The sequence below is a fragment of the Beta vulgaris genome, chromosome 3 (genome assembly GCF_026745355.1).
Source record: "Beta vulgaris subsp. vulgaris cultivar EL10 chromosome 3, EL10.2, whole genome shotgun sequence".
In the NCBI taxonomy this organism is placed as follows: Eukaryota; Viridiplantae; Streptophyta; class Magnoliopsida; order Caryophyllales; family Amaranthaceae; genus Beta; species Beta vulgaris.
This window is the reverse complement of record NC_079204.1, coordinates 50,423,047-50,440,378: the sequence shown is the minus strand read 5'-3', so window position 1 is coordinate 50,440,378 and position 17,332 is coordinate 50,423,047. Positions and strand designations below refer to the sequence as shown.

The following is a 17,332-nucleotide window of genomic DNA, read 5'->3' as shown; positions in this document are numbered from 1 at the left end:
GGTAAGAGGCACAAACATGGTGATGTAGCTGTCGGAGGTTGTGCAAATGTTGGACAAAAGAAGAAAAAAAGGAAAACAGTTGCTATGAGTGCTTTGTGTACTCAACCTATGTAAAGTCAAGTACAAACGAGCCAAGATGTTAGCGTGTCTCAAGCACCACAGTGTAGTGAAGGTTGATTTTGTGTTAATCCCATTTTGTATGAACAAGTGAATGATCGTTTTTGTTGTTATTTGGGTGTAAAAGTTGTATCACAGTGGTTGCTTTTGGTGCCTTGCATTTAATGTTGTGACTGCCACTTTGATTTTACAAGTGGCAACTTAGTTCCATTTTGTATGCTGGTGATTTTGTGATAATACATTTGGACAACAAAAAAAAAGTATTCATGCTCATAGTTTTTGGCTCAAATATATTTCATTGATTGCAATAGAAGGGGTTACAAAACCAATCATTACATACAGATTACAAAATGAGTTGTTACAACTTGCTTTTTTCGATTCATAAAATTTACAAACATTATGCTAGCTATGACAGAAACTAGCACACAAATCCCTATTTGAATCCCCAAACTTAATGTTCCCGTTGGCTTAACCTTCTCCTTCTTCATCTTTAATTTCAACTTCAACTTTTCAAATTGTGCTTCAACTTTCAATTCGTCACCCTTCAATAAAGCCATTTCTTGCTTTACCACCTTCAACTCATCCAACAAAAACTTCTTCTCATCAACAAGATCATTAATCACAATTCGTTGCCATTCTGTCATCTCATCATTCACCCATCTAAAGAATTTGCATCCCCTATGCCCTGTTTCAGGATGATAGAATTTACAAGCCAAAAACCACCTCCCAGGATTATCCTTTGTCCAAGATCTAACCTTTGCAATTGGGACACCACAACTACATTTCACAGACATTTTCCTACAAAATCTGAAAAAAAATTAGGAGAAGAGAAATGACAGACTTAATTTGCGATTTGGGAAAAACCATAAAATTAAGAACCCTAATTTGTAATTTTGGGAAAAACGTATAATAGGAGCCAATTTCTTGGTTGACAAAATTCCAACTTTGTGGGATTAGTTTGCTTACCTCAAGTTGAGTGTCTTTTACAATGGTGATTTCTTTTACCCCTTCTTTTTGCTGCAAGTACAAATCTTTTAGATACAGTCCAACAAAATTCCAACTTTGTGTGGTCCTCAATTTCTTGATTGACAGAGAAAGAGTAGTGAGATGAAAGAGAAAATTATATAAATGCCTTTGAATTTACAGACGAGAGAAGACAAAGGAGAGAGAAGCAGGAGAGACATGGAAGAATTGAAGAAGATGAAAAAAATGAAAAGTGAATGAAGTGAGAGAAGATGAGCTGTACATGAGTCTACTAGGGGTAAAAAAAAGTCAACGCCGGTAAATAGTCAATTTGGCCGGAAATTCATAAAATGGTTCATGTTCACAATCGGAAGTATTTTATTAGGTCCTTTTTGACAAAATTTTTTTTATTATTAGGTCCTTCCCCACAAAACTTGTATTTTATTAGGTCCTTTCTGACAAAAAATCCTTTTTTTTATTAGGAAAGATAATTGATCCGAAGACCAACCCCTGCTAGGTTATTAGCCTGCATGACACACCAGCTCAGATGTTGGGTACAAGGCTAAACAACCTATAATTAAATACCCAAGATATTGTTAGAATGAAGATTTCAACCTTGAGCTATACCCTAAAATTCGAGGTTGTACTCCAATGAGCTACGACTCTCCCCTTCAAGATACGCTTATTGACTTGGTACATATTAATTTCACACTTCCCTGGCATAAAAGGAAAAATGAAGAACCTAAAATCTGACCATTGGTGTGAACAAGAGCACATGATAGGCAGGTAGAACAAGCCAGTATACATAATCTGCCAAATGAATTGTCACCATTAGAGAGTTGCAATAATGTTCTATAGCCTGCTGAGCGCTATAATAATAATGCACCTGTTAGATTTTGACTGCCAAGTGATAACAAAGATTGAAGAGATCTATAGAAGTGGATGTCCTGCTGATATAGTTTTGGTTACACTTAAATCATAATCTTGGGGACCATTGTTTTCTTCAAACTCCTCCTATCAAACTTGTAGTTTGCAAAGTGAATGAGTCTTGACATGAATCTTAAAGATTAAGACTTTCCTCAAAACTTATCCGACTGTGAAATAAATTTAATAAAATTAGTAGTAAAATAATATGGAATGAGTCTGGACAAAGTTTGAGGAATAAAGTGACGCATTCAGAATTATCAAAGGAAAAACAAGCGCAATTCCTAGAACGAACAAACAGATTTACAAGCGATAAATCTGTAAAAACTCTGGAATTCACCAGAAAAAAGAGTAAAACTCTCAAATATAATTATTAAGATAAAACCCGCCTTCTAAAGACGGTTTATTAATAATGTTTAAATAGTCTAAACAAACCATAATACGAAAATTAGGAAATAACAAAATCCGAAAAAATTAAAATGTTGTTTCGGGTCCTAAATGAACTCAAATGGCTTAAAAAGCCTGTAGGTCACAACATAGCGGTGGGTTGGACTTGTTGGTCCTTTCTCCTTTTCAATAAGGTATTTTATTAAGCATTATGACACCAGGAGTCTAACTAGTAGAAATCAGTTCAGGCTTTTTCGACGATGGACTTCTTCGTCAAACTTCACAGCTAACCTTCATACGTCATAAAGTGTAAAACTATAATAAGTCTGAAGTGACTCTAAATATTTCAAAAGTCGGTGAATTCAGTGGAAAACTGATATGACATGGTTTGTAGTTTGAAGTTAAGTATAAGGATAAATACACCATGGCCTCGCCTGCTCTTTTAATTAGTACCAACTAATGATCATGAAAGAAGTTTCCTAATTTATACGGGATATATGTAAATAGTGTGTATGCTAATCACATGACCTTCTAAACATTAGTTTTATATGCACGCGCGTGCGAAAACAAATAAAATACTCAATTGAGTAATAATATTCATGAAAACTTGTTCACAATGTTCACCGTACTTTTTGGAAAAAAATCAATAAATTAAAGAGGTTGTTATTGTCTTTTGTTAGTTAGGGGTAAAACTGTATTAGAGATTTTTTTTCTTATGCTTTTTTTTAAAAAAAACCAATATATGGTAAAAGTTGTAATTTTTTTAGTTAAAGGTATAATTGCAAAAAAGGATGGACTCCATGTCCTCCCCTCTTCACTTATATAATAGAGATTTTTAGAGAAAATAGGGAAATATTCGAGAAGTTATTTTCATGAAAAATTACCAAAATGGCCAACAAAAGATATTGTATACTCTTATTTACATATTGCATATAAATTCATAGTTTCTCAAAAGAAATAAAAAGATACTCCCTCCACTTTTTTTTATTTGCTATATTGTTGCTTTGGAAATGAAGCCACTAACTTTGAGAAATTATTTTCATTATTTTATAAGTGAAAATATAGTCATGTGTGGTCTTCTTAGATTCGTCTCGACGTGTAGATTCATAATATCAAATTTTTATGATTTTTACTTAAATGAAATAAGAGATATTAAGGGTTAAATAATGCCTTAAAAACCGTGCACAAATTAGAGGTGATCATGGGTTGGGCCGGGCCGTGCCTAAAAAAATTGTCCATCGGTCGGGCCGGGCCAAATTTTTGTGCCCAAAGCCTGCTATCTCGAGCCAAAAATAGACTAAAAAGTCATTTTTGGCTTGGCCAAAGCAAAAAAAATTCGGACCGGGCTCGACCACGTGCCAAAAAGTTCCATCTAAAAAGCGGACCGGGCCAAAATGATCAGTTCTAATAACAATATAGCAAATAAAAAAAAAAAGCAAAGGTAGTACCTAATTCTATTTTGAAATTAAAGGGTAAAATGAAAGAAATTCTCATTTAAATAGAACAGGCCAAAGAAATCTACATATAGGCCAGGGCCCGGGGAAATGTCAATAGCTAACAAACAAAATATTGGGGCTGGGGGTGAAAATTGAAGTTACAGAACCCTGAAAAATAATTCAATTACCTTTTGGGAGTTCACATAGAGAATCAGAGAACAAGAAAAACATGTGATATCACTTTAAGACAAAGTTGGGAAGGGAAACCAATATATTTTCTCTAATTAAGGAACTGCACTTGTAATTTATGTTAACTCGTACTCTGAAAGGCATTTATGAGTGGCTTTCCAAATGAAGAATATTGACCATGGTCTATATTTGCTTCACATTATTGGCATACTATTCTAAGTATTTCGATTATGCATGTTATTATTTTAGTCTAACTACACTGCTGGTATGATATTTATTTAAATTTGTTCATAGACTATCAGATAAATTATGTGAGATTAGTAAGAGTTTCTGTTTACATTGCACTTATGAAAAAAGGATTTTTTTTGTTCTTTTATCTTTCTAATGATATGCTCAACTACACTGCTGGTATGAAAAAAAATTAAGGGCCCGTTCGATATCACCGTAAATTTCCAATTTTTGATTTTATAAATATAAAATTTATATGATATAAAGAATATAATAAACTTAAAATTAGTCATATTTCTGGTGTGGGGGGAGGGAGGGGAATTAACAGTATGATTGTGAATTGTAATTCCTTGTTTGTTTGGTGGGAATGAGATTAATTAATGGCTCACAATATAAATATTGATAAAGGATAAAAATGAGGATTAATATGAGATTTTGAATAGTTTTATCTTCTAAGCGTTATATTAAAAGTTATTACTGAGAAAGTGTATGTGCCATGTGGCACATTGTGTAGTTACAAAGTATCGAACACAATCAACCCATGACCTTTGATATGAAAAGTGAAAGTTTAACCATGAATCCAACATTACATCATTATTTACTATTTCACAATAAGATATAATAAGGTCTTATATTTATGTCTCATTAAAAGACTTCTACAAGTAGTTAAATCTGTAAAACTTTAATGGTAATAAGACATAAACTCTTAAGTCTGGCCAATTTCTTATAGAAAGTTAAGTTATTACTTTCATCTCCAAACTTTTAAAGATTTACTTTTCGAAATACCATACAATTTACTTATTATATCATGACATCAATTTTTACTCACTAAACAAAAATTTAAGAAAAGTAATAACTCGGAGCATCACCCGAGATACCCACCAGTTTTCATACAATACCAAGTCATCAATTCTCAATCTCCAACCCACTCTCTAGTTCCGGATATCTCATTTCCATACATAACAATCCATTAATGAAATTGTACTACTACTATACTATACTAGATTTACAAGTACTTTGGTGTCCAGTAAACCAACTTGGAAGTGACCTACATTTATTAGAAGTTTTACCACCCAATTATAATGTGGGTCAGACATACATGAAAGACAAACAAAAACATACAATAATTTCATTTTGAACAATAAAAGATGTTAAAGCTAGCATGAAATTAAAGGCAATAATAACATTGTCCTTAAAACTCTCATTTAGGAATCCTATATCTCAGTTTGTTTATATCCTTACTTTACCTTTCTTCCCTCATTAGTCATTACTCTTCCCCCCACAAAACAAACCAATATTTCCTATCTTACACTTCTTCTCAACACTCAAGAAAATCCACTTCTCCATCACTATTTCCACCATATATACACACTTGTGACTTGACAAGCAAATATAAGTATTAATGTCAAGAAGTGTAAATAATAGGTGGATGAAAGTGGTGAAGAGATGGGAGAGTAGCAATGAGCTACCACCACTAATAGGTCCGCCTCCACCACGAGTGGAGGCGGACGAAGGCCGATACAATCATCGGTCGATAGAAACACTAGTGGTAGTACTGGCAGTGATAACGATCGTTGCAGTGATTGCCGGGATCATTGCTAGGGTGTGCGGAGGAAGACACCTTGGTGGCAGTGGTGAGCATGATATAGAAGGGTGGGTTGAAAGAAACTGTAGGAGTTGCATTGATGGTGGCATTCCTCCTCCTCCGCCTCCGCCTCCGCCTCCTGCAGCTGCAGCTCCAGCTGCAGCAACTGAGGAAGCCAAGCCAGCAGCTACTGAGGAAGAAAAGAAGTGACACTATTAACTAAAGTTCAAATTAACAAAGTAATGCTCATATATCTTGTAAGTGTTCTTTTTTTTTCATTTTTTGTTGGGTATGTTGGGAATTTGTGAGCAGGAAATGTAGGAATTGTATCCTGAATTTAGATGGTGTGTTAAGCTGAGAAGTATATGGGTAGAGAAATTTTTTTAGATCAGTAGCAGCATTTAGTTCAGAGTTAGGAAAAGCTGAACAATTTTTTGTGCTATACAACTGAATCATGTTCATGGAATACAGTGATATGTTTGATGATTAGTGTCTAAATACTATAACCCCCCTCCCCCACACAATAATAATGCTTCCTCCGTTTCATATTACTCGCTACACTTCTTAAGTCACGGAATCTTAGGCAATTTTTGGAGAAGAAAGAGGTAGAGAGTAAAAAGAAAAGGGACTCATGTGAGAGGAGAGAGGTAGAGAGAGTTTATTGCCCAAAAAGAAAGTGTAGCAAGTAATGTGAAACTTTTTCACCAAAAAAGTAATGTGAAACTTCCCATAATGAAAAGTGTAGCGAGTATTATGAAACGGATGAAGTATTAGTTTAATATATTTTTCATTTGTTGTCGTTGCTACTCTATTCATTATTAACTGGCATATTACATCCGATTTTGTAAATGTTGGGGTCAAAGGTTACGTTCTTTCACCTTAAATAAGTTTTAGAGCTGAATAGATAAGGTGAAAACATAAGGTGAAATCAAAGTTGATCAAGTCCAATCACATATTCACATGTAATAAATTTTGTTCAGATTAATTCGGGCGAAAAGAACTCATCTTAATACTCAGGGGATATATTGAGTTACACAAAACTTCAATTTATGCTGCCTATTATGCTAGTAATGCTTTAGTGATATGTTAGCATTCAACCAAATAAGAAACTTCCAACCCAACGGTCAAAAACTGCAAAATTGAGTAGGAACCTATGTATTGCTTGTACTTGTCGAAGCTGAGGTTTGAACCCACACTATCTATTTATGGAAAGTGCTTCCACATGACACAACTAATGGATGGATCACAAATTTTCTAGACAAAAGGCCAAGCATTCCTTGCAAGTAGTATCATTATTTCATAACTGACAATCTATTCATTTACCACATGTTCATAGATGTACATAATCCAGAGCTCAGATGTTTTGCATTTATTACAAATTCATAAAAACTTCAGCTACTTAGCATCTATATGAGGCTCGAACCATTCAAGTGTCGTATCATACGAAAGTCTGATCTGGTCTGGTATGATCTGATCTGATCTGGTCCGTTTGATACTTGAATTGGAGTGTTTGTTCTATAGCAATTTAAAGCAGGAATTCAACTCCATAGTGTCAATATCACAAATTGAAAAAGTGTAAATAGAATTACATGTACATGTAGGCTTCTGTTGAAAAATGAAAAGAGTGGAAAAAATTGACCATATGCAGCTGCTTTAATAAAGCTCTTGAGTCACAGATCTATCTGGGATTAATTTTTTTTTTTATTATGCAATTACCAATTAGCAATCAGACCGTTGGGGGACCTCTTCATTGCCTTTTACAACGAAAGATGAAAGCTTGAAAAAAGGGAGATTGAAGGATCTTAAAGCCAACAATTCTCCCGTAATATTTGAGTATTTGTTGTCCATACTCCTTTGTCTAATACCACTTTTCCAAGAATTTTGATTTGTGCTTTACTAATTTATGCGCCATGATTCAATCACATCCCAACGGACATGTTTATACAAAAGGTCATATATTAATTTAATGGTAATGCTTTGATTCATATGAGGTGTTCCAATCAAATCTAATTCGAGTTAATATAGTTATTCCGGTTCATCTAATTAAATCTCAGCTATAATCGAGTCAATTTAAATCGAGCCATTACTAAGTTCATTGCAAGTAAAGTATTTCCTCCGTTTCAATTTAGTTGCTACATTTTAACCGTAAGTACTATTTACGTCATAACTTTGACTATCTTTTACTCTATATACATAAGAAAAAACGTAGTCATGTTCGATTTTGTTTGATTCGTCCCAATTTGTATTTTCCAAATATATAATTTTTTCATATATGTAACTCAAGATATTGGTGTTTGAAGTTGTATCTCGTAAATTGTGAAAAAGCAAATGTAGCAACTACATTAAAACGGAGGGAGTAGACTTTTCATGTTATACGATTGTTTCACTTTATCTTTATGCCAATGCATTAGTCAGACCATTAGTCAGTTATGAATCAAGATCAATTCATCTAATGACAAGTACACTCTAATAATCAAACATGGGTCAACTTAATTATCAAAAAAAAAGAACATGGGTCAACTTTATATATCTACCCATTTTTGGATAGCGATTCATTACAAATGCTTGTCTCACTTTATTATGAAAAGTGGTATAATATAATAGATATGAACTTCCAAATCATATATAAATAAGATCATTAAGGGTTTAATAATTCAAGTAGGATCAATTATTCTCAAACTACAATTACTAATAAGGACCTTGGCGCATATTACAGCACTGGTTGATCAACCTTCTAGTTTAAAGACTATGTGAACTGTAATACAATTTAGCTTCAAGCCTTCAACAGATCACAATCGGGTCATATCCCCCTTTCTTTTTCGGGGTAAAGGTCTATTTGATACAGCTTGAAAAAAATGTACCCTTCTAGATATTTTTTTCGGCGTAGTGATTACCACAAAGGCAAATGATGTAGACGGGAATGAGTTTCATCCCAGGTTTTGGACAACATGTACCTTCCTAGATATACATGTTTATTACAATCTCAAAAGCACCAATGTCCTATAATACGACTATATAACAGCAGAATTATCCTGAGGAAAGATATCATGAATTTTATAGGAGACAATAAGAAAAAGAGTGAACAGGTGATTGTATCAACCACCCTTAGTTGGAGAAACTTACACATTAACAATGCATATATTCATCCATTACAGCACAACAAAGTAACTGCTTAGCAAATTTTACTGTGATAAAACAAATCAAAAAAATTTAACTTAATGGCCTATCTTCTGGTGGCCAATCTGATCCAGATACAAGAATTTTCGAGTGCTTGAAACAGGCAGCTAACTTTCTAATCATACACTTAAAACTGCTTTGTAAAGAAAAAGGAGGAAGAAAAGGTAAAGGAAAAAGGAAAGACATATAAAACAATTGAAACAGGCTACAGTATATGTGCTTAAAGTGTTTATACATACTTATAGATAACTTTAGGTGTGGCGATGATAAATTAAGTTCCCATTCATACCTTCAAGATATTGCAGAATGGATCAAGTATGGGAAATAATCTGAGAATGTAGTTGAAGATTTCTCTTTTTGAAGCCGCCACTCTAGCAATTGATGCCACATTGTTTAATATCGGGACCAGTAACCCGGGTTGTAAATGGATCAACTCTAACCCATAACAAGGAGAAAATGGATGCAAGGAGAATCGACCAAACAACAACGATTGTCGGAGTTCTGTTCTGACGCCCCATGAGACCCTTGAGGAAAGGATAAAGATGGACAATCACCCAAAATGCGAAAAACAGCTTGCCAAAAAGTGGACCCCAGGATTGGTAACCGCTGTTAATGGCATAAGAAATTCCAGCAACCACTGCGACAAGGTTTATTATGAGAAGAGTAGTTGGCGGGATGAGTAGAGTTGTCCATTTAAACAAATAGAGCTCGGCAAAATCCCCGTCCTCATCTGATGCTTTGGAAGTGACAGTAAAATTGGTATCAATTCCAGCAAGAACTTTGAGCAATCCTTGGAAAACAGCAAATAGATGGGCTGAAACTCCTCCAATGACCCAAAATTGTTCATTTCTCCACCATTCATCAATTCCCACACCACTCCATCTCATTTCCAGTATACCAGTAGCAAATATGGAAAGAAAGAGTGACAAGAACCAAACACTAGCCAAGTTACTAATCTGCAATTTGAAACAGGATAAATTTTATCAAATAAGATGATTAAGTGGAAGCTCGAGCATCATATACAAAATTTTACACGCCATATTTTGGAGCATTACTTTTTCAAAAGATCGTATTTCAAAAGTCCTGTTATTTTGTAAGTTCCAGTATCTCAAAGTTCACCATATTTTGAAAAAGTATAGTCAAATGTTTGCTGATTTAATCGCAGTAAATCAAAGGACGCACGCTATAAGAGATGGTGGAAGTACTACACTGATCAAATTTTGTCCTTACCTGTGGGATAATGAACTTTCCAGTAAGGAGACAGACAGCTGGCAAGGTACAATATGCAAGAAGTGGAATAGATGTGAGTGGGTAGATAGTAGTGTTGACATAAGCAAATCTCTCGAGCCATTTCAACCGTCCATTGTATCCATACCATAAGGGGCAATGACGACTGAAAAGAATCTCGACGGAACCTAAAGCCCACCGAAGCACTTGATTCAAACGATCTGACAGATTGATAGGAGCAGATCCCTTGAAAGCTGCACGCTTTGGCATGCAATAAATTGACCGCCATCCCCTAGCATGCATCTTAAATCCTGTAAGAATATCTTCTGTCACGGAACCATAAATCCAGCCAATCTGCACAAAAATAGGTTCAATTATAAGTTTGTCTGGTGATGCACAATCAATCATAACTCATAATTAGGTTCAATACTAAGTTTATCGGGTGATGCACAATCAATCATAACAGCAGGATATTATAATTAAACAAAATCTCCTGATATGTATATACAGAAGGGCGGAGAACAGAAATTTAGCAATATTATACAACATCCAGAAAGGCAAAATGACTATGCTCTTCATTTGCGAAGACATATAGGTAAAATAATGGGGTTTTTAATGTTCTGATTCTGCCAGATCCCCTATGGTGCCAATATGGCGTGAAAACATTCTTTGACACCTGAAAGGCTGAAACTGAGCTGCCTCCTTCTCCTCTTATGTTTGTTGTTTCATAAAGATGGCAAGAAAATCAGGTCTTCAGAATGTCACCCAGAGTAGGGAGTTTTACATATCCAGGGATCTTATTGTCATGGCTCAAAATTTAAAACCATGGAAACCCATCTTAATTTTGGTTAACAGGTCCCATCTTATGATGCTCAATCAAAGTAATAGATAAGAAAACTGATGGAAACCAAATAAAAAAAAAATATAATCATGAAGCTAAGATAACATACTTCAGCTCCCCAGTCGGTCTTGTCCTCATACCCACAGCTGATAACGTGGATAGCTTGTTTCAAAAGGGTGTCAGGGGTTGCAGACTGTGGAACACCACCATTTTCCATTAGCGTAGAAGCCACAAAAACTTCTGATTGACCAAATCTTTTCTCCAAGCTCATTTGTGACATGAGTAGTGACTTCTCATCATCAAACCCAGCACCTATCCACAACAAACATAAGATCATCAGATTCCTAAAGGTGACGAGGAATCAGGGAGGCAATAAATCTTATATTCACCAGAGAGAAATACTCAAGTAGATATGCCAAGAAATACAGGAAGGGCATCACCCACAGTCCTCACTATAGTTCATATTAACTAAGTAGTGTGCACCTTCAACTGGAAATAAATTGAAAAGAACAAATCAGCATACCTTCAACTCCTTCCTCAATATCTTCCAGATTAAATATAGGCACAGTAGGGTCGGCATGTTTACTTGACTTCTTTTTGGAATCTTTCTTGCTTGATTTCTTTCTAGATCCACCAAAGCATGAAGACAAAATACCTTTCTTCGCGGGCTTTGGTTTGACAGGAGGCTCGTAACCATATAAAGCTGTTCTGTTGAAGACACATCCCGTACCCACGTAGACAGGACCTTGGATACCATCCAGACCTCTCAAGTTAATCTATATAAAAAGAACATGAGTATGAGTAAAGATGTATGAAGCCAGAAGCTGAGAAACTATAACAGCACATAAAGGGCATAATGTAATAGGACTCACATCAAAAAACACAGTGTTACGATTAGCATATCGATCATTCCTATCAATTCCATCAAATCTCTGAGGAAACTGAACATAGCAAACATATTTCCCTAGGTTTGGATCCATCATAAAACACATAGCTTCCCTAATAGCCTTGCTGTTGTTTATGTAATGATCACAATCAAGATTCAATAAGAATGGCCCATTTGTGAGTACGGCTGATACACGAACCTGCAGGGGTAGTTAATCAAGAGTTAAAGGCTACATATCCCAGCAAAAAAGAAAGGATATACCAAAGTAAAATGGCGACTACTTACAAGAGCATTCATAGCACCAGCCTTTTTGTGATGCTGAAACCCAGGACGCTTCTCACGAGATACGTAAACCAAACGTGGGAGTTCATTACCATCAGTATCAACTCCTCCGCTCTGGCCCAAGAAAACCTGCAAGCAACAAAAGTATGGATAACGAAATTGAAGTAGCTTGGAGTAGGAACACATACATATCTATGCAACTACTTCCAGGCCTAAACCAAGTTCCGCGTCAAGAAAGGTAAGTGAGAAGGTAATAATTCAACCCATGGCACAAGAAGAGCACAACTCCCAGGCTCCCAACCCACAGAGTGAACAGACAGTACCCTCTAGCCTCTATACTAGTTGGTAACAGAGGACATCAACGAATAAACTTGCATTGTACATTCTTCATTGGGTGAACCAATGAGGTAAACAGGGAGAAAATCAGAAACTCGAATGAAATTCTCAGATCTTTACAGCATTGCTCTTTATTTACTTTTCTATTGGGATAAAAGGATATTCACAATCTGCTGTTGCTTCTTGTATATCTCACTAAGGGTTGAGGAGAGTGGAGTTTCTAAAATGTCAAAAGTAAACAGAAGAACCCAAATCTATACTAATATATTAAAAGGCGTTCCTAAACGTGGAACGGTGCCACGTGGCGCTCTCCCTAAATCATTTTACTCCGTGTAATCCTCATACAATAAAAAACTAGAAATTGCATAGCATAAGGTTTGATCCCATGACCTCAAGATCATATATTAAAGTCTTAACCACTAGACCAAGTGATATTTGGTGTTATTATATTAAAGTATAATATTAATAAATGAAAATTCTCCTTACCTGGGGCATAGCCCGGGCCTAATAACTAGTTGTCTGGTTTAAAAAATGTTCCCATGTATGAAATACTTTATTTGCTTTCTTCTCTGTCATATATACAGCTTTGACAAGCCTTATATAGAAGAAAAGACAAGCAGCAAAGATAAAATGATAAATAAGCTTCATATTCAAGTCAAACCCAGTCAAAACGGACAAACCTGAATCATTCCTGGATGGTCCCTGGTGTTGTTGCCTGGCCAAGGTGTCCCATCTTGCATGACCCATCCTTCTTCTGGAACCTTTGTTGCTTTCGCAACAAGGCCATTGATACGAATTTTAAACTCTTCATATTCTCTCTGTAGAGGAAATGGTAATTAAACTATCACACAAAGAAAAATTAAGAAATAAAATACAAACACCTGAAACAAGGGGGAGAATCAGTCTCTCACCTTCATTGCCCTGCGATCTTTCACAAAAGAAGGTTGTACTTTATCTTTAAGGTAGTCAATCTTCTGAGCAAAATACCATTCAGGAGCTCGTGGCTCAATGCTATATTTTTTGGTGAAAGGGACCCATTTTCTGGCAAATTCTGATGTCTCGGAAAGAGCTTCAAACGTCAGCATAGCAGCTCCATCATCAGAGACATAGCAAGAAACTTTGTCGACAGGGTAGTCAACTGCAAGAATGGATAACACTGTATTGGCAGTGACAAGAGGAGGTTCCTTCAATGGATCCACAGTACTGACAAAAATATCAACAGCGGCAAGCTGTGATGGTTCTCCTTCACGGTCATACCTGCACACAGAAACCAGTGCACCTTTAAAACTAGAACTATATAGTACAATTGAAAATTAAAGCACATAAACCACAAACTCTATAAGAAGGCAGCTTGTTACCTGAGAGCCAGCCTGTCGAGATATGTTTCACGATTGATAGGAAGCCATTTGGGAAACTGATCCAGAATCCATGAAAATGCAAACCAAATCTCACATATAACGGATATCAACCACAGTGCATAGGCATTAGGCACGGGGTTCGTTATACGGTAGTGCAAAAAGATACCAAGAACGACAAGTCGCAGAACAATGACCATTCTGTAAGGATTAAGTTTAGATGAAGCAACCGGAACCTTCCTCGATAACGGCTGCCGCGTCTCATCATTTCTGCAGTCATTAGATGAAAGCAATAATGGTGTCAGCACATGTCATCTGATCGTTAGGCAATGCAACAATCTAATTTTAGAGCGAGATATATGCACCCTGATCGAAACTAGGGATCTCTTGTAAATCCCAACTGTCAAGTGCCTTATCTTGAGGACACTTTGAAAAGTACTTAAGATCGCTAAGCATACAAAGTGAAATATTTTCATCAAGATACATTCAATTTCAACTGTTAATTATATGATAATTTTATTACAGCTTTATTCTGAATAGTGCCAAAAATTTCCTATCAAGATCCATGATAATAACCCTCCCCATAAGAGTTAAGAACTGAAGTTAGCAAAACCTGATGCTTAAGCCAAAATCATAGGGAGCATCGTTACACTTACATCCTTACATAGGATAGGAACTGGAGAAGGAAGAAACAGAACTGATTATTCTAATTCTAAATTCCTGAAGATAATTTTAATCAACACTGGAATATTCCCAGCATATATAACTTCAGGAGTAGAGAACCTGCAGATTAGTAATTGTTATCAAAAAGGCTGTATCTGTCGACTTATTAGTCACTTGAAATAAGTTTAAACCAATCATAACACTATTGAAATGTCGAGCATGCAACTAGGTAAAAGTGAAGCTCTGATCCTAGACATAGAACACTAACACAAAGGACAATAAAATTTATGGCTATGTTGAGGAGAGCACTCACAATAAAGGATCATCCATAGCAATTTCAGTACTGGCGTCAATGTCATTGGCAAATCTTCCTTCTGAAGGTGCATGACTAATGCTGGGAGGACCTGTACTCTTCTCTTGCTTCATCTTCCAACCATCAATCCTTTCTTTCCAAGCTACATTTCCAAATCCAGGTGATGCAAATTCCCTTGACATTCTAAGATTAGCTGCAAACAAATGATTCCCAAAGTGTAAACAGATTATGTCCCAAGAAAGGTCATTCAATAGCAAAGACAGAGAGACATATCTATTTTAAATGCACAGCAAGTGAATATAAAATCATTAATATTACCTCCAGTGCTGGCGCCTGGTGATGGCATTGAGTAGCGTTCAGGGGATGCAGCTGACAAGTCTCCAGAAATCTACGCAGCAATGAGAAAACAATTCATCAGCATGATAATTTTGTTCACCAAATCAGGAACACACCAAATAAATAAATAAACAGTCCATATACCGTGCGCCCACTTGCAAGCCTAGGGATATGGCTCACGGGAACCTCTTTATCATAGCTAGGAGGACCAAGCTCCCCTGATTGTCCCTGGTTCATATGCCAACCAAGCATTCTCTCTTGTGGCTTCTCCTTCAAGATTGAGTTTCCTGAGGGATCATTGACATCACTGACTGCTTCATCAACATCAGAATCTTCCACCTTGTCCCCATGAACTGGGGGACTACCTGTAAAGAAAGAAACAACACTCATTAATTGTCAATTCATAGCACTCATTCCATGACTACAAAGTAACTTGTACACAGAAAATGTCACTTTGACGCACCTTTCTGCTTCTTGTATCTTGTCTTGCATTGTGGGCAAGATTGGTTGCCATCTTTCCTCTCATACTCGTAACACGCACGACAAACAGGAAAGGCACAAACATCACAGGCAATAAACGGTTCTCCATCTACATTTGTACCGATCTTATCACTACAGATCTGGCAGACTTGTTCACTTGTTGGCTTTGTGGGTTTCAACTAAAACAAGATCGAATTTCAATATTAGCATCAGGCCACATTGCATAGAAATCACGCGAAATTATGAACAATGAGCAACTTTCAACAATCCAAGTGATGCAAATCAACAAGTAAGAACAGGTTGTATTAATCAAGTCATGAGAATAGGATCCATGAAGAATTAAGCTCAATTACATAACCCAGAAATGGGATGATCACAGAAATAATACTGCACAATCATTGCAAACAGGCAATCCTAGAATCATTCAGTTCAAGCTGAACTACAAAAGATTCAGATTTCAGACCCAATTAGCTAATTTAGTAACAATCAGTAGAAACAATAATTCAATTGAAGTTACAATCTTTTAATAAATTTCTAAATTCTCCAGAATCAACTACACCTAAATATAAAATGGCCATATACAACAATCAAACAATTCATAAGATTCAATCAAAGATCCATGGCAGCTGAAATTTTCATCATAGCAACTGATCCAGTAATTCCCATAAAAGGAAATTTTTTAATTAAATTATATAGCAACAAACACATAAATCAAATCAATAAAAGCAAGAAAAACTAACCCCATTTTGTGATTCCTCCATCATGGGTTTAATTTATCTGTCACAAAAATCAAGATCCAATATAACCCAGAAAAATTCAATCTTTCCTCATTAAAACCCAATAATCAAAAAAGCAGATAGAGATCCAGAAATCGAGAAAAAATGGAATGTGTGAATTAGTGTCGGCGCTTAAGTGAAACCCAACTTTCCCCAAAAGAAGAGAGAGAAAGAGGGAGGAGAGAGAGAGAGAGAGAGAGAGAGCAGTGTTGAGAAGAAGAGAAGTTGAGTTAAAGAGTTAAGAGTGTATAGACAAAAACATAATTTAAAATATAAAAATGGAAAAATCACGCCGACAGAGAGAGAGAAAAGAGGGGAAAGAGAGAAGAAAGAGTGAATGTTTGGATCTGACTGCTCACCTCACATTATCACAACCTGCTGCTCGGCTGGCTACTACTATACTTACTACCGACGAGTGAAATTTCACTTTAAAAAACAACTGTTTTTTTATACACATTTGACATTACTGTTGTGTGACATTTTTGGACAATATTACTTTGAGTCGTCTCGACTCTTTGAGCAAGTTTTACTATTCTGAGTGTTATCATCTGATTTTTATGAACATGTAGTAGTTGAATGTGGAAAGTGATGGGGAAGGAAATCCTGAAAAGAAAGCAAAGGTTAGTCCTTTGTTGTGAATTGTGGGAGGGGGTGGGGGAGAAGGTTTCAATCTTTTGTAATGAGAAAAACTGAATTGAGATAAATTGAATTGAATTAAATTAAATTAAATTGAATTAAGAGAAACTGAACGGTAAAGATTAACTGGACAACCATCACTTCTTCCTGCCAGCCTCCAGCATTTGCCTGCATTGGGATTGTGCGCCCAAGCGT

At 35.9% G+C, this 17,332-nt stretch overlaps 3 protein-coding genes across 3 annotated transcripts; 1 reads left to right on the top strand and 2 right to left on the bottom strand.

The window, feature by feature from the left end:
- Positions 1–449: 449 nt before the first annotated feature.
- Positions 450–911, bottom strand: LOC104884170 (uncharacterized). Its single transcript, XM_010668769.1, has one exon. The coding sequence runs from the start codon at positions 909–911 to the stop codon at positions 450–452; it is 462 nt and encodes a 153-aa protein (XP_010667071.1).
- A 4,489-nt stretch (positions 912–5,400) lies between these two features.
- Positions 5,401–6,315, top strand: LOC104884161 (uncharacterized). The gene has a single exon (XM_010668760.2). The coding sequence runs from the start codon at positions 5,647–5,649 to the stop codon at positions 6,037–6,039; it is 393 nt and encodes a 130-aa protein (XP_010667062.1). The 5' UTR covers positions 5,401–5,646; the 3' UTR covers positions 6,040–6,315.
- A 2,683-nt stretch (positions 6,316–8,998) lies between these two features.
- On the bottom strand, positions 8,999–16,844 carry LOC104884160 (cellulose synthase A catalytic subunit 3 [UDP-forming]). Its single transcript, XM_010668759.4, has 14 exons — positions 16,466–16,844; positions 15,709–15,904; positions 15,390–15,610; positions 15,228–15,297; positions 14,910–15,102; positions 13,937–14,203; positions 13,490–13,835; positions 13,259–13,396; positions 12,246–12,371; positions 11,947–12,159; positions 11,598–11,850; positions 11,184–11,386; positions 10,237–10,587; positions 8,999–9,962 (listed from the first exon to the last, which is right to left on the bottom strand). The coding sequence occupies exons 1-14, from the start codon at positions 16,487–16,489 to the stop codon at positions 9,378–9,380; spliced, it is 3,186 nt and encodes a 1,061-aa protein (XP_010667061.1). The 5' UTR covers positions 16,490–16,844; the 3' UTR covers positions 8,999–9,377.
- Between the last annotated feature and the right edge of the window lie 488 nt (positions 16,845–17,332).

Bases quoted from the DNA above. Each gene is read 5' to 3' on its own strand.
- LOC104884161 (XM_010668760.2), top strand. From the start codon at position 5,647: ATGTCAAGAAGTGTAAATAATAGGTGGATGAAAGTGGTGAAGAGATGG.
- LOC104884160 (XM_010668759.4), bottom strand. From the start codon at position 16,489: ATGATGGAGGAATCACAAAATGGG. The intron at 12,372-13,258 runs GTTTGTCCGTTT...TGTTGCTTGCAG, and splicing joins ACCATCCAGGAATGATTCAG to GTTTTCTTGGGCCAGAGCGG. The intron at 11,387-11,597 runs GTATGCTGATTT...TGTTGTGGATAG, and splicing joins TATTGAGGAAGGAGTTGAAG to GTGCTGGGTTTGATGATGAG.
- LOC104884170 (XM_010668769.1), bottom strand. From the start codon at position 911: ATGTCTGTGAAATGTAGTTGTGGTGTCCCAATTGCAAAGGTTAGATCT.